The 19,277-nt window shown below is 46.2% G+C and overlaps 1 protein-coding gene across 1 annotated transcript in view; it reads right to left on the bottom strand.

Moving 5' to 3' along the window:
* BTBD11 (BTB (POZ) domain containing 11) overlaps positions 1-19,277 on the bottom strand; it is a 341,497-nt gene that overhangs the window by 15,369 nt on the left and 306,851 nt on the right. Inside the window, exons 13-15 of the mRNA XM_011937042.1 lie at positions 9,745-9,850; positions 4,136-4,238; positions 2,334-2,415 (exon numbers count right to left, since the gene is read on the bottom strand). Coding sequence (XP_011792432.1) covers positions 2,334-2,415; positions 4,136-4,238; positions 9,745-9,850 — 291 coding nt within the window. The remainder of the gene's footprint in view (positions 1-2,333; positions 2,416-4,135; positions 4,239-9,744; positions 9,851-19,277) is intronic.

Raw genomic sequence — 19,277 nt, 5'->3', positions numbered from 1 at the left:
GAGGTTGCCATGAGCCAAGATTGTGCCACTACACACCAGCCTGGGCCACAGAGCCAGACCCTCTCTCTCCCTCTCAAAAAAAAAAAAAAAGAAAAAAAAGGGAATAGCATTCCAGATAACACGTGTAAGCACAGATCAGTGCTTCACTACTCATGGTTCCACAAACATTTCCTTATCACCCTCCAGAGCAAAGCCATGGCTGCATGGAACCCAGCTTTCCAACCCAACAGCTGCCATTCAGGAAAGGGCTGTGACCACTTTGCTCTCAGTAGAAAATGGTGCAGAGGGCCTAGGGTGAGGGGACATGGGCACTTGGATGTCTGGAGTATGCCAATTCCCCAGGCCCACCTTGGGGCTCCAGTCTCCTCACTACTCTCCTGACCTCAGGAGGACAGCTCACCCAGGCTTATCTTATCTTTGGAAACTTTTTTTTTTTCAGATAGGGTCTTGTTCTGTTGCTCAGGCTGTAGTGCAGTGGCACGATTAAGGCTCACTGTGCCTTGACCTCTCAGGCTCAAGTGATTCTCCAGCCTCAGCCTCCTGAGTAACTGGGAGTACAGGTGTGTGTGTGACCACGCCCAGTTAATTTTTGTAATTTTTTTTTTTTTTTGAGACGGAGTCTCGCTCTGTCGCCCAGGCTGGAGTGCAGTGGCCGGATCTCAGCTCACTGCAAGCTCTGCCTCCCGGGTTCACGCCATTCTCCTGCCTCAGTCTCTTGAGTAGCTGGGACTACAGGCGCCCGCCACCTCGCCCGGCTAGTTTTTTGTATTTTTTAGTAGAGACAGGGTTTCACTGTGTTAGCCAGGATGGTCTCGATCTCCTGACCTCATGATCCGCTTGCCTCGGCCTCCCAAAGTGCTGGGATTACAGGCTTGAGCCACCGCGCCCGGCCATTTTTTGTATTTTTAATAGACAGGGTTTTGCCATGTTGCTCAGGCTGGTCTTGAACTCCTGGGCTTAAGTGATCCTCCCACCTCAGCCCACACGGGCCTCCCAAAATGCTTGGATTACAGGCGTGAGCCACCGCACCTGGCCTGGGAATTTCTTTCATCCTTTCTCCAACTCCTAGTCCAAAGTAACCTATTCTATAGAGTCTTATGCTTAGTGGGGAAGTGGTTTATCGGTTATGGCTTAGAACTACAACAACCCACTTAAAAATTGCCATGATGCAGCAGATGCGAAGTTGAAGGTTTTCTCATGTTGTTCTACTTGGTCTCTGCAAGAACCTGGGACATGGAGGTGATAATGAATGGCATGAATTGTCTCATTGACCCTCTTAGAACTCAATGGCCAGCCTGAGTCTTACCCACTTGGTACTCTTTCCAGGGCTGTCCTTCCTGAATTGAATTGGAGGAGAAACAACTGCCTGTTGGCATTCTATAAACTCTATCCCCAGGTCACCCACATTATCTTACAAACCCTGGAAGGTGGGAAGACAGCCTGGTGGGACCGAGGGGCCTACACAGCCTTCATGTGCCTGGAGGGTCTTGGAGCTATAGAAATACAGCTGCAAAGCTGGCTGGGGAGTGAGTGAATTTCTGTTAGCTGCAAGAACATTGTTGCAGAGCAGGATTTATGAATCAGGCATAACTGAAGGAAGATGGAAAAGAGGAAAAAGCTGTGGTGCCCCTCAGAAGAACCACATAAACCAAAACTCATTGTTCATGGCACGAACTCCCCCCAAACAGAAGGAGACATGGTCATGTCATCTGGCCTTGGACGAAGAAGACTTCCTTTCCTAATTGGGGTATATTTAGACTGATACTAAAATGATACAAATTCCCTAAGAGCACAGCAGCTCCTGATGACGCTGGGCTCAACCAAAGTTTTGGGACTTCGCACATGCTGTTCTCTGCCTGGAATGTTCTAAACAGCTTTCTTGAGCCCTATCCTTCCTGTAGCTCACCAATTTCTCAGCCTTGGATGTTTTGACTCATGAGACCTCATCCAGGAGGCTGTCTTTATTTCCCTTGGTCTGAGTTGCTGCAGCACATTGTCTCATTCCTCTAGAGTACCCTACTGTATATTGTAATTGACGAGTTACTCAGTCACCACCCCCCCTCCCCAGACTCTGAGTCCCCAGGAGAGGACATCCTTTATCCTTGTGTCCCCAGCCCTTCGCACAGTGTCAGGCATAGCAGGCACTCAGTTAATGCTGCTGGGATGAATGGATGGAAATGGAAGGGGCACTGTGAGGAGGGGCCAGGAGTTCAGGAGACTGACAGCTCATTCTAAGGACTTCTCCAAGTGGCCAATCCTCAGGCTGAGGATCTGAGGCAACCACCTGTGCCCCATGCCCACCAGCTCAGAGTCCAGGCTGTACCAGGGCTCACCTGAAAGATGGAGTATTTCACATAACCGATCTCTATGCAGGTGCTGTCATTTGTTGGCTTGCTGGAGAGGAGTGCTTTGAACCTGAACAAGGACATAAAAAAGAGATAAAAAGGACTCACACACAAATCCATGGCTTGCAAAAATAAAAAACAAAAACAAAAACAAACAAAAAACAAACAAACAAACAAAAAACTCAGCTCTCCTGACAATAGAAAGACTTTGTTTCTTCCCCTGCAACTCTGAAATATAGCACTGGTATATCCTTACATTTCTTAATTTAAACCCTCCTATTATACCGTAATCTAATTTGAAGTTAAAACTCTAAAGTTAAAAAACAGTGTTTTGAACAATTACATTCATTCTCCAACTGGTGATTGGAAAAGAATGAGTGCCTGTTAAACCCCATCCATCTTTCAGGGCCTGTCACATGGCTGCCACCTTCATGGCATCTCTCCTAAGCCTAGGGCTGTGGCTTCACTCCCTCTCCTCTGGTGCCCATGGAACATGCTTTGCTCCATGAGGGCAGGGACTTCAGTGGTTTCTGTCTCTGCTACATCCCCACATCCTGTCCCAGTATGAACCTGACACATCATAGATATTTAATCAATGTTTGTTGACTACCTAATCATCTCCCTTATGGGTGACTTTCTGTCTTGGATTTTCAATGCACTTTCCTGCCCATCAACTAAACTAAAAGCTCTTTGTGGGTAGAGATCTTATCAATGGAACACACAGATAATATGTTTAAGAGTAAGCTGATACGTATCTGTTTTTTTAAACTCATTTTTGAAATTATAGATTTACAGAAGAGTTGCAAAGATAATATAGAGAGTCCCTGTTTACCCCTCACGCAGCTTTCCCTAATGTTAACAGCTTACACAGCCATGGTACCTTTGTCAAAACTAAGAATCTAACATTGGTACAATATTGATGTGGTTTGTCTATGGTGTCATGACTGAAAACTATGCAAGGGAAAACGTATTTTTCTTGTGGTGGCAAAGCAGACATCTGGGGTTTGTGTTTGGTTTTGGTGGGGGGATTGGAGATTCCTGGATGCTTTTAGAAATGCAGCGAGTGCTAGTCACACACATTCTCTTAGCAAACGTCCTGGAAGGGAGTTCCATTTCTGGGTTCGCAGTGTCCTTACCCAACTCAGGTACCCCTTGCTCACCACCCAGCTGGGACTCTTGGTATTCTTCATTTTGGCATCATTCTCTCCTGCTGCCTCATTTCAGCATCAATCTCTCCTCTGCCCCAGCCTCACTCCTCCCTGTTCAGGTCTCTGGACAATATGGTTCTAAACTGTCAACTCAATCTCTACTCAAAAGGAGAAGAAAGGCAGTTGCAGAGCTAGCAGAGAGGGTGAGCAGTTCTTCCTATTGCTACATGATACTACTGTCTGTTAACTCCACAGTTAGGGAAAAGTAAAGTCAGGACCGGTGTATTTCAGTGACTTATGCCAAAGTCTGTTCCCTGACATTTGGTGAGTGGCAGTCTCAAGGCTCCTGTGTGTGGGGTCTCAGGTTGTTCACCGCTCAAGGCCACCTAGCCGAGGGAGCCAAAATCTAAATCCATGCTCTGCTCCCAAACTCGGCTCCCCCTGCCTCCTTTATTTGCCCAGAGAAGAAGGTGCCTTGTTCTAGGCTGTTTATGCTAGCAGCTTCCCTGTACTCTTGAATTCTTGATTTTGTTAAGATGATCTGCCAGTTCAGTGAAGAGACCACCAAAAATGACTTCAAAAAATAGTGATAGCAACAGCCAAAGTCATAATGCAGCTGCTTTCAAAACCGATGATACATACCTTGGAGAGGCTGTAAATAACAGCACTTTGTGAGCATAAAATGGTCTTCCTTCTACCAGAAAGGTAACATCAGACATTTCTTTATTGTTAAGAAAATGAGGATCTGGAATTGGAAAGGGAAAAAAAGGTAGCTTTAGTGGAAAAAAGGATGAAGTTTAGATTTATCTTGTAGAAGGTGCAAATAAGAGTGAGCAAGGAAATCTTGGTGATAAAATACTCATTGGCAAGACAGCAACCAAACAGCAGACAGGACTAATCAAAGGAACAGTCAAGCCACTGAAATTTAGTTTTTCATAGGAAATCCTTATAGCTTATTTGTGATTAAAAGTAGCATTTCCCCAGAGAAGATTCACCTATAGCTAGAGTGAACTTTTCAGGTGTGAAAGGTAATCACCCACCTACCTTGTCTCTAAGAATGCTGCTCATCCCCACCTCTGCTGCTCTCTCAGGGCTCAGTGCCCTCCCTGCCCAAAGGAAGTGGTTTAGAAGAGCTGTCCCCTCGCCACTGTATTCCAGGTGATTTAAGTCCAAGCCTTTCTCTCCCGGGGTCAGTGACAAATAAGCCAGTCCCCTGCCCTCATTTTCTAGAATAAAGATTTTTTTTTTTTTTTTTTTTTTTTTTTTGAGATGGAGTCTCACTCTGTGGCCCAGGCTGGGGTGCAGTGGCCGGATCTCAGCTCACTGCAAGCTCCACCTCCCGGGTTTACGCCATTCTCCTGCCTCAGCCTCCCTAGTAGCTGGGACTACAGGCGCCCGCCACCTCGTCCGGCTAGTTTTTTGTATTTTTTAGTAGAGACAGGGTTTCACCGTGTTAGCCAGGATGGTCTCGATCTCCTGACCTCATGATCCGCCTGTCTCGGCCTCCCAAAGTGCTGGGATTACAGGCTTGAGCCACTGTGCCCAGCCGAGAATAAAGATTTAGCTACTACTTACTGAGCACTTATGATATGCAACCTGGTTGCACATTATCCCCACTGTGCAGTTGAAGAAACTGAGGCACACAGCATTTACAGTGACTTGTTCAAGCTAGTGACTGGTGGAGAAGCTACGATTCGAACTCGGACATTCTGATTGGATGGCCTGCTTTGTTAAACACTAGGATCCTCCAATTTGCCTGTCATTTCAGCCCTTGAGACCCGAGGCTCCTGAAGGTGCCAATCTGTCCTCAGCTCAGCACTTCTGTCTTGTTGAGAATATCCATCGACACCCCCTGTCCTACGTTTCTTAAATCTTCCATTTCCCTCCATTCCCTTTGATATTACCCTAGTTTGGGCCACATCCTCTCTTCCTGGGAACTCACAGGAGCCTCTGTTGGTCTCTCTGCCTCCACTCTTGGCCCCCTCAATCTGACGGCCCACCTCACTGCAGGAGCCATCCTTCCTAAAGCTAGCTCTGATCATGCCACTCCCCTCCTCTGCTACAAATCATTCAGTAACTCCCAAGTGCTCCCAGGATAGAGTCTAAACATCTTAATGAGGTCACTTGTGACTGGGCTTCACTGCCTTCTCTGGCTTCTCCCTGTCAAACTGTGTGTGTGCTTGAGCTATGGGTGGCTCTCAGTTCCCCATGGGTGCTATGTGCTCTCTCCCCTCTGGGGTCTGCACTCATTGTTCCTTTACCTAAAACACCCTTCCAGCCCCTTCCAAACCTGGCTCATCCCTAGGTGGTCTTCAAGTTTCAGACATACTGATCAGATGCCCTTGGTCAGTAAGCCTTGACAGATTCCCCCACTTTCCCCAGACCCAGTAGCCCCAGCTGAGTTCCCACAGCATATGCACCCCTGCTGTAGCCTCATCATGCTATGACATATCCACGTCTGTCCATTTCAAACCCTTTCATCTGTGTCTAGTACAGAAAGGTGGTAAAGTGTAATAACAGTATGGGCTCTGAGGCTAGAAATCTCAGCTGTGTAACCTTGGCAAGTTATTTATCCAACCCATGCCTCAGTTTCTCCTTCTGTAAAATGGAGATTGCAGTACCCATTATACTCCATCACATAGTAGTGAGGAATAAACGAATGAGTGAATTTATGGAGAGCACTTAGCAAAGTGGCTGACAAATGAGTATCCCTCAGTAAACATGACCATAATACTATTTGTGGAGGTTCAATGGATGTTTTTTGAGTGAATGAAATAATGCCTTGACTCCTGTTGCAGAAACTTGCTCTAGGAGGCTGCCGAGGACCCGGGGGCCCTTCTTAGCCTGTAGGCCCTTTTGTTGTTGATGGGCCCTTCCCCAGGGGTCCAGGGGCTGTGCTGAAATGAAACCCCACTGTGTCCTCTGGCTGGATTTATGGGTTGTCCTAAACTATTGAGGGCAGGACCAAGCCCCTGTCTTCCTGGGGGATGTCAACACTCTGCTGCTGGACTCACCCTGTCTGTCTGTACCTTGGGGCCCTGGCCTGGCTGCATTTTCCCCAGACTGCTGTAACTTGGACCCAGAATTTGCCTTCCAGACTGATTCTCTTCACTCAGACCCTGAACCCTGTGCTGCCCCAGACGGTGATCCTGGTGGTCCTCCACTCACCTTTCTCTGTCGGTACAGAGTTGCCTCACTTCTTCTCATTTTTTTTTTTTTTTAAAGGCTCTTACTTTAAAAATATCAGAAAAGAACGGCCAGGCGCGGTGGCTCAAGCCTGTAATCCCAGCACTTTGGGAGGCCGAGACGGGTGGATCACGAGGTCAGGAGATCGAGACCATCCTGGCTAACACGGTGAAACCCCGTCTCTACTAAAAAATACAAAAAACTAGCCGGGCGAGGTGGCGGGTGCCTGTAGTCCCAGCTACTCGGGAGGCTGAGGCAGGAGAATGGCGTGAACCTGGGAGGCAGAGCTTGCAGTGAGCTGAGATCCAGCCACTGCACTCCAGCCTGGGCGACAGAGCCAGACTCCGTCTCAAAAAAAATATATCAGAAAAGCATAAACAGTAAAAATCACCTGTGTAATCCCACTTTCTTTAAACATTTTAATTAAAAAACTCCCCCCAGAACTTCTGAAATGATCCAGATAAAGGGAAAAGAGGCAGCGAGGGAAAGCCTGAGAGCTGATGGAAACTCATTTCTTCACTTGACTTTCTCTCTGCTCAGTAACCTGCCTCCCTCTGCTCACCTATCACACCCACTGTTCATCTCCAGCCAGTTCCCCATTCCTGCTTCCCAGACTATTAATATCCTCTACTTTCACTTTTAACACTCTCTCCCAGAATTCACTGGGAGGGCAAGAGGACACCATCACACACACACACACACACACACACACACACACACACACCAGTGCTCTCCGATTTGCCACAGTCTCCACCACTCCCTATTGTTTAGTGCTGAGCCCATTTCACTCATTTATATCACCTGCCTGGTCCCACAGAGATGCTGGTTTGAGATCCTTGTCACTAATCATTCTTGTCTTTTCTTTAAAGCAGGTCCCTAAAGAACCACTATTTGGCAACCTTTAGTTATGTTAGCTTGAGCTGCTGGACTGAAGATACAAAATGTACCTGCTCTATATTCCATTCGTTAATAATTGCATGATGCTTTTTCTTTCATATCATGAGCTTTGAGCCTCTTAGGTCTGCCTTTTCTTTTCTTTTTGGTGCTAACCCTTGGAATTCTAATGCTTGGGCTGAAAACCAGGAACTTAAATTTAAAAAAAAATTTTTTTGAGATGGAATCTCACTCTATTGCCTAGGCTGGAGTGCAGTGGCATAATCTTGGCTCACTGCAACTTCCACCTCCCAGGTTCAAGTGATTCTCCTGCCTCAGCCTCCTGAGTAGCTGGGACTACAGGCATGTGCCACTGCGCCCGGGTAATTTTTTGTATTTTTAGTAGAGACGTGGTTTCACCATGTTGGCAAGGCTGGTCTTGAACTCCTGACCTTAAGAGTAGTGAGGAATAAATGAATGAATTTATGGAGCGCACTTAGCAAAATGGCTGACACATGAGTATCCCTCAATAAACGTGACCATTATAGTAGATGCTCAATGGATGTTGATGGTATTTGATCTGCCTGCCTCGGCCTCCCAAAGTGCTGGGATTACAGGCATGAGCCACCATGTCCGACCCAAAATCAGAAACTTTTAACTGCTAGTGAAAGAAACTTCAGCAAATTCAGGAGGAGAAAATGTTCCCTCCCATCCTGTAGCTAAGGGAAAGCAGATTTTGTGCCACTGAAACTGACCTGGCAAAAGTTTGCTCTAAGGATGGTGTCTTATGAGGCACCGAGACATCAGAGATTGTTGCTATCCTGGGAATGTACCCCTCACTCTCTAACGTTTGCTAACTTGACTGGTCTTTATAACGTGTTGCCCTGATAACATTTTAATTAATACCTATTTTCTATAAGGGAGAAGTACTTGTGACTTGGGCACATCCCAGTTTTCCCCCACACGTGGTCAGAAAGATAGACAGCCTTTGACTCAGCTGCTAAAATGTTCCATTTCAGCAAAAAGTTGTGTCTCATTTAAATTAACAAGTTATTCAAGATGGGAACAAAAATAACTTTAAAATAGTCCCATGAATTCAGCCTTTTAATTAATCTAAACTGGCTCATCCCTTTCAAATTTTGCTAAAGAGTAGAAATTTCAGTCTTCTATTACTCAGATGTCCTTCAACTTTATTAGGAAAGGGAAACAGGAAGTAGGAAAGGTCCCCAACCTATCTAAGGAAAAGGAATCCTTTATCTTTAATATTTTATAACTCTCCAGGCAGCAGGCAGACAGGCTCTTCCATCAGAAGGCTCATGTTTCAGGCCTCAAAGCAGCCTGATATTCTCCTTTCTGTAGGTTGATCAACCCGGTTGCAACAGCCCCAGGATCCTCTGAAAGAACCTCGTGCCTGATGGAAAGGTTTCTTCTGAAAAATCTCAGAAGCTGGGACTGCAGAATGACAAAATTACGGCTTCTGGGCACACCTAGGTTCAAGTTGCAGCTTCACCCCGTACTGACATTGCAGCCATAATGTAGGATGAGTCACAGTGCCTGCCTCTTGGGGTGACCTGGAGATGACTTGAGATAGGTCAAGTGCGTGGCTGGAGCCGGCACGGTGAACGCCTCCCAGAAGAAGAGGTTATTGATCCTGTCATGGGACTTCTGAGCATCCAGCCTCTGCAGCTCAGGTATGTCCCCTCATATTTTTATGGGTGTGTGTGTCTCGGGGGGGCTTTGTTCTCCTTTTCTCTTATTTCCCTGTAGAAGGATCTCCACTAGAGGAACAGCCCTGGCTCCTCACTGTCTCCCGCTCATTCCTTCTTAGTGAGGAAGAAGGACTTTTAGAGGGGAGAGTTTGGGGGACAGAGCTGCCATGTGCAGTGTGGCCTTCTTTCAGGAGCCACCTGTGCAGGGGATGTGTATGGAATCAGGAGGTCTTCTGCAGCCCCCACTGTCTGTGTCTACGGGAGAAAGTCCCTTTAATTGGCAAATCTCCTTGTCCACATTCCCAAGGTATGTTCTCCAGTGTCATCACACAATAAAGGAGAAATTCTGATTTCCCCTGGCCTGACTCCTGAACCGACCTTGTTTGCCCTTGAACCCCTTCCCTCCTTTTTTATGGCATTCTTTGGCTCCCGGTCCTTAAATCACAAAGCAGCAGCCAACACAGGCCCCGGGGAACCACTCACCCAAGCGTGAGGTCTGTTTCCGTTTGATCTCTGTGAGCTTGGGGATGGGGTAGGGCCCGTAGCAGTGTGTGAAGATGACGCACAGCTGCTGGCTGATCACTTCGTTCTGCAGAAAAGAAAGAGGAGGTCATGATACTGGGGGCTGTGGTCAGCCTCAGCCAGGCTGTGCCCCAGGAATGCATCCCTCCAGGTGATTAGAGCTCACACATTTACTGCAGGCCACAGGAGAAATCCTCTGGGGTAGCACACAAGCCGTTTGCACTCACGAGTCCTGGATTTACTTGCTCTGTTTTGTCCACTGTCTATTTCTAGTCGGTTCACTGGTGAAGCTTAAGAAATTTGCAATTAAATTCTTTTCTCTGGCCCTCATGACTCGCTACCCACTGGAAAGCAGGTTTTTGTAGCTCATAGAGAAAGGAAAGTAAGGTCTTACCCCAAACCCACCTTTACCAATACTCTAAAATTCTGGAAGCAATGAATTCTCCTGAAATTAGCAGGATTTCAGGAGAATTATCCTGAAATTAGCCCTTCTGATCCTGTGGCTGTGCTCTCCATTAACGAGACAAATTCTCCTGATTCAGCTTTCGTGTGAACTTGATTCTGGTGCTGAGAATTTCCGGACCCAGAAGTTCTCAGCTGAATCATTGGCTCCAAACAAAAGGTGGGAAGGAGCTGGTTCTGCAACCCCAAACTACAGCTGCCCTTCACTGCTGGGGACATAGGAGCCTGCTTCTCCTTGACCCTCAGCGTTCCACTGATCTCTTCCCACTTTGCAGCCATTTCCTTTCATTAATCTCCCTCCAGCTGCAGGTGTATAGGAGGAAAAATGAAACACAGCATTTTGTTTCTATTTATTGGATAAAGGGTGTTGAAACTAGGGGCTCAAAGGGGTCACACTGAAAAATATTTACAATAGATTAAGGAAGAAAAGTAGGTTACAACACAGTTTGTACCAGGTCTTTTTGGAAATAAAACCCTCTACAAATATATTTGGACTGATAGATATGTATAGAAAAGGATCTAAAAAAAATAGAGTAGTTACCTTTGGGTGAGACGAGGATGTTTTTTCTTTTATTTATATTTTCTACAACAAACAAGCATTGCTTTTGTAATAAAAACAATAAATATTCTTTTGAATTTTAAAAGATAGGTTTGGGGCCACTAGTGATGTGAGTGGTTCAAGCTGTTCTTAAATCTACTCACTTCATTGTGTTCCCAAGGCAGAAGCATACAGCTTGGCATATAAAAGATAATCCAAACCCTTCAGTTAAAGTGGGTAGATCACAGAAGGAACAGTGTCACCTCAGATGTGATTCACAGAGGCATAATCATACTTGAAGGACAAAGAGACTCAACTTTCAAAGATGAGGCTTTATAACCAGAGGGCATTCAGTGCTCCCCTCATTTAATACTCCTACAAATAACTGCCTACCTATGGGCTTAATGCAGTTCTTCTCGAAGTGTGGTCCCTGGACCAGCATCACCTGGGAGCTTATTAGAAATGCAAATTCTTGGGCCTTGCCCCAGACCTTCTGACTTAAAAACCCTGGGAGTGAGGCCCAGGAATCCGCATATTAACAAATTTTCTGGTGATACTGACATTCCCTTAAGTTTGAGAACCACAGGTTCCATACACTGAAATTCTCTCATGGGTCTGACCTGGGCTGTGGGCTATAAATTTGTTTCCTCTGGCCTAAAGCCCTGCCACCCAAAACGTACTCCATAGACCACGAGCAGCAGCATCCTCTGGGATCCTGTAGGAAATATACACTCTCATTCAGGCCCACTGAATCAGAATCTGCATTTTTAACACACTCTGCAGGTGACTCCCATGCACATTCATGCTTGAGAAGCACTGTGTAGTAAGAAGAATTATGGCCTTCTAGAATATTGCATGCCCTAATAACCCCTGGAACTGGGATTGTGAACACGTTACTTTACATGGCAAAAGCAACTTTGCAGGAGTAATCAAGGTTAGTGCTTTAGTCCATTAGGGCTGCTAACAAAATACTCTAAACTGGGTGGCTTATAAAGTGCAGAAATTTATTTCTCACAGTTCTGGAGGCTGGGAAGTCTAAGATCAAGGTGCCAGAAGACTCGGTGTTTGGTGAGGGCCCGCTTTCTCATAGATGGTGCCTTCTAGCTATGTCCTCACGTGGTAGAAGGGGTGCTGAGGCCCCTCTGGGGTCTCTTTTGTGGACCTACTCACCTCCCAAAGACACCACCTCCTAATATCATCACCTTGGGGGTTAGGACTTCAACATTTAAATTCTGGGGGACAAACATTCAAGAGCATAGCAGTTCCTCATGAGTCAACCTTCAAATAGATTATCCTGGATTATCTGGGTGAGCTCAAAGTAATCACATGAGCCCTTAAAAGTAGAGGCAGAGAAGGAGGGGGGGAGAACAAGATGACAGAGATCCCAGTCTGAGAAGGACTTGATGCTCTGTTGCTGGCTTGAAGATGGAGGGGCCACACGGCAAGCTTGTGAGGGGACTTAGGTAACCACACTAGGAGTTAAGTGTGACAGCAACAGTCAGCAAGGAAGTGGGACCTCAGTCCTACAGCCACAAGGAACTGAATTCCACCCAAAATATCTGAGCTTGGAAGCAATTCTTCCCCAAAGCCCCCAGACAGGAACACCGTCCTGCTGCCTCCTTGATTGTGCCCTTGAGATCCTAGGCAGAGAACTGAGCTGGGTCACACTGCACCCAGATTTCCAACCCAGAGACACCATGAGATAATAAACAGGTGTTGCCTTACACCTCTGAATTATGGTCATTTGTTACTGCAGCAATAGAAAACTAACACATCTCATCTAAAGTTTACATCTATTGAACTATACTTCATCACCTCTGTAACCCAGAGTGCCAGACACATGGTGGACATTTGATAAGAACTGGCTGATCATTAAAAAGATAAGACTTGTTATCTGCAAAAATGCTTTGTACAGACTGTATTATGAATGTTAGGGATGAAGTCTCACTCGTCTACACCAGGGTGTGTCTCATGCATCTTGCTGGTGAATCAGCTCCCATCTAATCAACTCTGAGTGAAGTAATAAAAACCTGTTTCCTGGACTCTTGTGCCCTTCAGAGAGGCCTGTACAGTCTGTAGACTCTTCTGCACGTTTTTCTTTTTTGGCAGACAGTGGTGGTGGTTTGATTCGATTCAGAAGGTATTGATTAAACATGCAAGAAGTGTCCTGCAGTGTGAAAGGCACTCTTTTGAGGCCACAGAAGCAGGCAAAGCAAGACCCCTCCTCCGCTGGAACTCACAGTTGACCTCTCTTTCTAACTTCAATGTGTACTGTATCACCTGAGAACGGAAATGTAAGGGCTGGCCATGCTTGTTCCGAATGGACAATCTTCAAATACATAACAATGGTCAGGGGGAGGTGCAACTCCCCACTTTTTAGTTGAGGGCATTGCATGCTCACTGCATTCCAAAGAGGACAGTATGGAAAGAGGGGAAGAGAGGAAGATTACAGTACAGAAACTTGACAAACACTGCCTCAGCCAGGTGGCCCAGGTCAACAACAATAGTGATAACTCACCTTGATGGAACGTGCCCTTGATAAGATGTCTTTCTCTCTGGGGTTTCCCTCTGAAAAATCCATAACCCCAGTCTAATCATGAGAAAAACGTCAGGCATATTCCACTAGAGGGGCAGACTACACAATGCTTGACCAGTACTCCTCAAAACTTTCAAGGTCACCCCAAACAAGGAAAGTCCGAGGAACTGCCTCCATCAGGAGGAGCCTAAGATAAATGATGACGAAGTGTAATGTGGTATTCTAGATGGGATCCAGTGGCAGAATAAGACACGAGGTACAAACTAAGGAACTCTGGCTATTTCTCAAAGAACTACAAATAGAGCTACCATTTGACCCAGTAATCCCATTACTGGGCATATACCCAAAGGAAAATAAATCATTCTACTCAAAAGACACCTACACTCACATGTTCATTGCAGCACTATTCACAATAGCAAAGACATGGAATCAACAAAGGTGCCCATCAATGGTGCACTGGATAAAGAAAACGTGCTACGTATACACCATGGACTACTATGCAGCCATGAAAACGAATGAAATCATGTCCTTTGCTGTAACATGGATGCAGCTGGAGGCTATTATCCTAAGTGAATGAAAGTAGAAACAGAAAACCAAATACCCCATGTTCTCACGTGTAAGTGGGAGCTAATCACTGCGTACACATGGATATAAAGTTGGGAACAAGAGACACTGGGGACTCCAAAAGAGCGGAGAGAGAGAGAGGGAAGGAGGCAAGAGCTGAAAAGCTACCCATTGGGCCCTATGTTCACTAGTTGGGTGACAGATTCAATTGAAGCCCAAACCTTAGCATCATGTGGTATATCCATGTAACAAACCCACACATAAACCCCGTGAATCTAAAACAAAAACAAAAACAAAACCCTAAGAAACTCTGAATAAGGTATGGATTTTAGCTCATAATAATGTATCAATATTGGTTCATGATTTATAACAAATGTACCTAGTAATATAGCCTATTAATCATAGGGAAAAGTGAGTGAAGGGGTATATGGGAACTCTCTGTACTATCTTCTCAATTTTTCTGTAGATCTAAAACTGGGCCTAAAAAAATAAAATCTATTTTAAAAACCTTGTGTGGTGGTGCATGCCTGTAGTCCCAGCTGCTTGGGAGGCCAACGATTGCTTGAGCCCAGGAGCTCCAGGCCAGCCTAGGCAACACTGCGAGACCCTGTCTTTAAATTATTTTTTTTAAAAAATTGGCTGGGCATGGTGGTGCATGACTGTGGTCTCAGCTATTCAGGAGGTTGAGGTGGGAGGATGGCTTGAGACCAGGAGTTTGAGGCCAGCCTAGGCAACATGGCAAAACCCCACCTCTAAAAATAAATTAAAAAAAAACTTCCCACCAGGGAAATATGATTATAATGAAAGCACTAGAAGTTCAGAAGAGCAAAGGAAAGAGGGAGAGTGGAAGCTTAAACTAGACATCAGGGGGCTCCTTACACTTCATCCAGTCATTCCCCAGAGGCTTAGGGAATGTTTCCCCATGCACTAAGCTACATATTCATTCATTCATTCATTCATTCATTCATTCATTCATTCATTCATTCATTCTCCAAATATTTATTGAGCGTCTACTAAATACCAAGCACTGGCTGGTCCCTGGGAGTTGGACATTGTGCAGAGGATTAGGGGGCTATGCCAAGTGTTGGCACCAAAGATGCTGCCTTTTGCAAGGCTTTCTTGCTGCTTTCTAGCCACTTCTTTTTCAAGGAACAGAATCCTAAGAGAAAACTCCCTGCTGCATCCTTGAATCTGTCCATGTTTGTGGAGGTGTCTGCCCTGTGCCCTTCCCAGTGCTCTTCCTCCAGGCAGTGGAGCACCAGTGTCATTTGTCCTGGTTACCTGGGACCCAAAACGATTGTGAACTCCAGGAGGGCCCTCTGAGGGTGAGGGGTGGCGTCATTCCTATCAGGTGACTGCTGTCAGGGGGTGAGATCCATGGGTCAGGGGGGTCAGACTGGGATGAAAAGCTGGGTTATCCAATGGGTTTGGTAAGTCCTGGACCAAAACCCAAAGACAATAGAATGGAAGCAACCAAACTTGAGGCTCATTCCATTCTGGAGGTGGGAATGGGTGGTGGTTGTGCTGGGACAGATGCCTGGATTCTCTGAGCAGCACATTTAAACACAGTGTTTTAGGCCAAAGGGATGACTGGCTGCAGTCTCAGGGCAGCAGGCCAGTTGGTCTTCACATGCCGAGTCTGACCTGGGAGGCCGGGACGAGGCCGGGAGGACGGGTGGGTGGGGGTGGGGCCAGGCCTGAGGACACAGTCCCCGGTTAGTGCATGCTATTGGCATGCCACTGGGTATACCTGCCATTCAAGTCTCTCACGGAAAATTCTAGATGTGCAGATGGAGTAAATTGAGTTCCTCTGGACTCAGAACTGTGTGGCCATATAAAAGAACTAAAGCAGAGTGAAGCAAAATTCTTTTTTTTTTTTTTGAGACAGGGTCTCTCCCTGTTGTCCAGGCTGGAGTGCAGTGGTGCAACCGCAGCTCATTGCAACCTTGACCTCCTGGACTCAAGTGATCTTCCCACCTCAGCCTCCCAGGTAGCTGAGACTACAGGTGTGTGCCACTATGCCCAGCTAATTGTGTGTGTGTTAGTGTGTGTGTAGACGAGGTCTCAGTATGTTGCCCAGGCTGGTCTTGAACTCCTGGGTTCAAGAGATTCTCCTGCCTCAGCCTCTCGAAGTGCTGGGATTACAGACGTGAGTCACCATGCCCGACCTTGCAAAATTCTTAATAGCATGGTTGCCAGGAAACTCTCCTGAGATGGAGTCCTGTGGATTTTGGGGGGTGACATCTTTCCTCTTCTCCTTTGACTCCACTCTTCTCCTAAAAAGATGTGGAAATACTTTCTTATCTTCTGAAAGGAGCACTAAGATTAACCCCAAAGGTCCTTTATAGGTGGCTCAGGCTGGAGTTCTATGTGTTGGTAAAAATATAAACAATGGGATGAGGTGGCGTGGGTCCCAGTCCTGACCCTTCACTCACTAGCTCTGTGACCTTGGGAAAGTTACTCAGCTTCTCTGAGCCTTGGTGTTCTTTTCCAAAGAGGATTAAAAATACTTGCTTGATGAGGTTGCTATGAGGGCTAAAAGACAACATATCACCATATGCTGTTAGGTTGAACTAAAATAAAGAGCCGCTATTTGATCATTTTTAATCCCTAAACAGCAATTTACCATAGTTGAACCTCATTCCTTTTTTTAAGATGTCATAAAATTCATGGCAGATTTTAAGAAAAGGAAAAAAAAAGCCCTCCTTATTAACTGTACACATCCATCTTAAGACCTGTTTCAAATGGAGAAATGCTCAATTGTGAAAAAAGCTGTTCTCAGAATCGAGAGAAAGTGGAATTACTATTACTTTTGGGGACACTGACAGCAAGCTCTCTGTCTCAACCCACATCAAGGAACTCACTTTGGCTGGGCATGGTGGCTTGCGCCTATAATCTCAGCACTTGAGGAGGCTGAGGCGGGTGGATCACCTGAGGTCAGGAGTTCAAGACCAGCCTGACCAACATGGTGAGACCCTGTCTCTACTAAAAATACAAAAAATTATCCAGGCATGGTGGCAGGTGCCTGTTAATCTCAGCTACTTGGGAGGCTGAGACATGAGAATCTCTTGAACCTGGAAGGCAGAGGTTGCAGCGAGTCGAGATTGCCCCACTGCACTCCAGCCTGAGTGACCAGAGCAAAACTCCGTCTCCCCTCACCCATCGCCCTCCCCCCAAAAAAAGACCTACCTCTACAGATGGCTCCCTTGTGAAGCAGGCTAGGCTGCTTCGTGAGGGGTGAGCACACCTGGAAAGGTGGAGGCAGGTGGAGGGTGGGCTACCAGCCCCAGAAGGATCCCAGCAAGATCCTCGGGCCCTGAGTGCAGCACTCATCTTACTGCTATTGTGCAGTCACACATCTACTTTGATATGTCCCTTCCACTCATGGCAAGTGATGTAGAGTATCTACTTATGGTAGTAATAGGTTTCAAACACATTTAAGAAAAAGATCAAGTAAATAATAAACTGCATCGATGGTAGTTTTACCTACTTCATGCTTTCTTTAAGTAGTACTTTTTCCAGGTCTGGAAAACATTCTGACAGCAGGATTCAGATGACTGGACTAGGAGAATCACTGGGCTAGATGATTTCCAAGGTTCCTCCCAATGCAGATGCTAGGGGCCCATGACTGCACCTGACTTGGGACCGTCTTCCCACCGAAAGAAGTCACCATGGCTGCAGGCCATGTCTGCTCCTGCCCTTAAAGGGGATGAAGCTGTCATTCCACAGTGAGATGTGCACTGCAGGGAAAATCCTGAAAGGGAGCCGAGTGATAGGGTGACCTCACAGTTAAAAGCATGGGTTTTGTGTCTGGGTCAGGATCCTGGCTCTGCAGGGTGACCCACTCTTGGGCCTCAGGGCCATCATCACTAACATAGGAATAAAAATACAGCTACCTGCTTCCCAGGAGCTGATGAGTAGAAAGTGCCTAGAATGGCACCTGGTACACAGTGATCATTTCCATTAGATCCGTGTCCAGGCTTAAGTGCTTGGGGCCGGTCACTTCCTAAGCACAGGTCCTAACCATAGAGAAAAGGGAGGCCAGAGGGATGGTGAAGAACTGAGTGAGGAGAGGGGAGGGAGTGAAGAAACGAAACAAGGAGGTGAGAAAGACAGGCCCAATCAGTTGTTAAACACAAACTTGTCCCTGGGGTCAACAAATTAAGAATTTTTAGCAAACTGTTTTACTAACTCTTATTTTAAAAGGTTTTGAATACACACTGTGACTTTCCTCTCTTAGATGGTTGGACTGTAGTTTTGTGTAGAACTGGGAATGTCTCAGTTGACTTTCTTTTTTATAATTAATTTTTGTTTGTTTGTTTGTTTGTTTTTGAGACGGAGTCTCGCTCTGTCACCCAGGCTGGAGTGCAGTGGCACGATCTCGGCTCACTGCAAGTTCCACCTCCCGGGTTCACACCATTCTCCTGCCTCAGCCTCCCGAGTAGCTGGGACTACAGGTGCCCACCACCACGCCTGGCTTTTTTTAAATTTATTTTTATTTTTATTTTTATTTTTTAGTAGAGATGGGGTTTCACCGTGTTAGCCAGGATGGTCTTGATCTCCTGACTTTGTGATCCACCTGCCTCTGCCTCCCAAAGTGCTGGGATTACAGGAGTGAGCCACTGTGCCTGGCCTTTTTTTTTTTTTTTTTAGATGGGGTCTTGTGATGTTGCCCAGGCTTGTCTCAAACTCCTGGACTCAAGTGATCCACCTGCCTCTGCCTCCCAAAGTGCTGGGATTACAGGAGTGAGCCACTGTGCCTGGCCTTTTTTTTTTTTTTTTAGATGGGGTCTTGTGATGTTGCCCAGGCTTGTCTCAAACTCCTGGACTCAAGTGATCCACCTGTCTTGGCCTCCCAAATCAGATGACTTCTTGAGCTGTTTGATATTTTTGGGATCTGATCCTATGTCTATTTGGTAGTTGTCATTTTGTTCATGGTTAATTATTACAGAGGTAGAGGCACAAAGAGATTGGACCATTCCTTAGAGGCTTTATGGATCCCATTTACTATTATTTTTTCTGCTTACATGGATGTTTTTGCTTTTGGTGACATGGACAGTTACTGTCCAACTGGGGGCTTTGCAAACAGACTCACTTCTTTGAGGGTGCCTGAGATCCCATTTGGTTTAAGAAGATGACAATAAAACCCAGCACTTTGGGAGGCCGAGGCAGGCAGATCACAAGATCAGGAGATCAAGACCATCCTGGCTAACACAGTGAAACTCCATCTCTACTAAAAATACAAAAAAAAATCAGCCGGGCATGGTGGCGGGGACCTGTAGTCCCTGCTACTCAGGAGGCTGAGGCAGGAGAATGGTGTGAACCTGGGAGGCGGAGCTTGCAGTGAGCCTAGGTCATGCCACTGCACTCCAGCCTGGGCGACAGAGGGAGACT

Source organism: Colobus angolensis, unplaced genomic scaffold (assembly GCF_000951035.1).
Source record: "Colobus angolensis palliatus isolate OR3802 unplaced genomic scaffold, Cang.pa_1.0 Scaffold10, whole genome shotgun sequence".
In the NCBI taxonomy this organism is placed as follows: domain Eukaryota; kingdom Metazoa; phylum Chordata; class Mammalia; order Primates; family Cercopithecidae; genus Colobus; species Colobus angolensis.
This window is presented reverse-complemented; position numbering and strand designations above follow the sequence as displayed.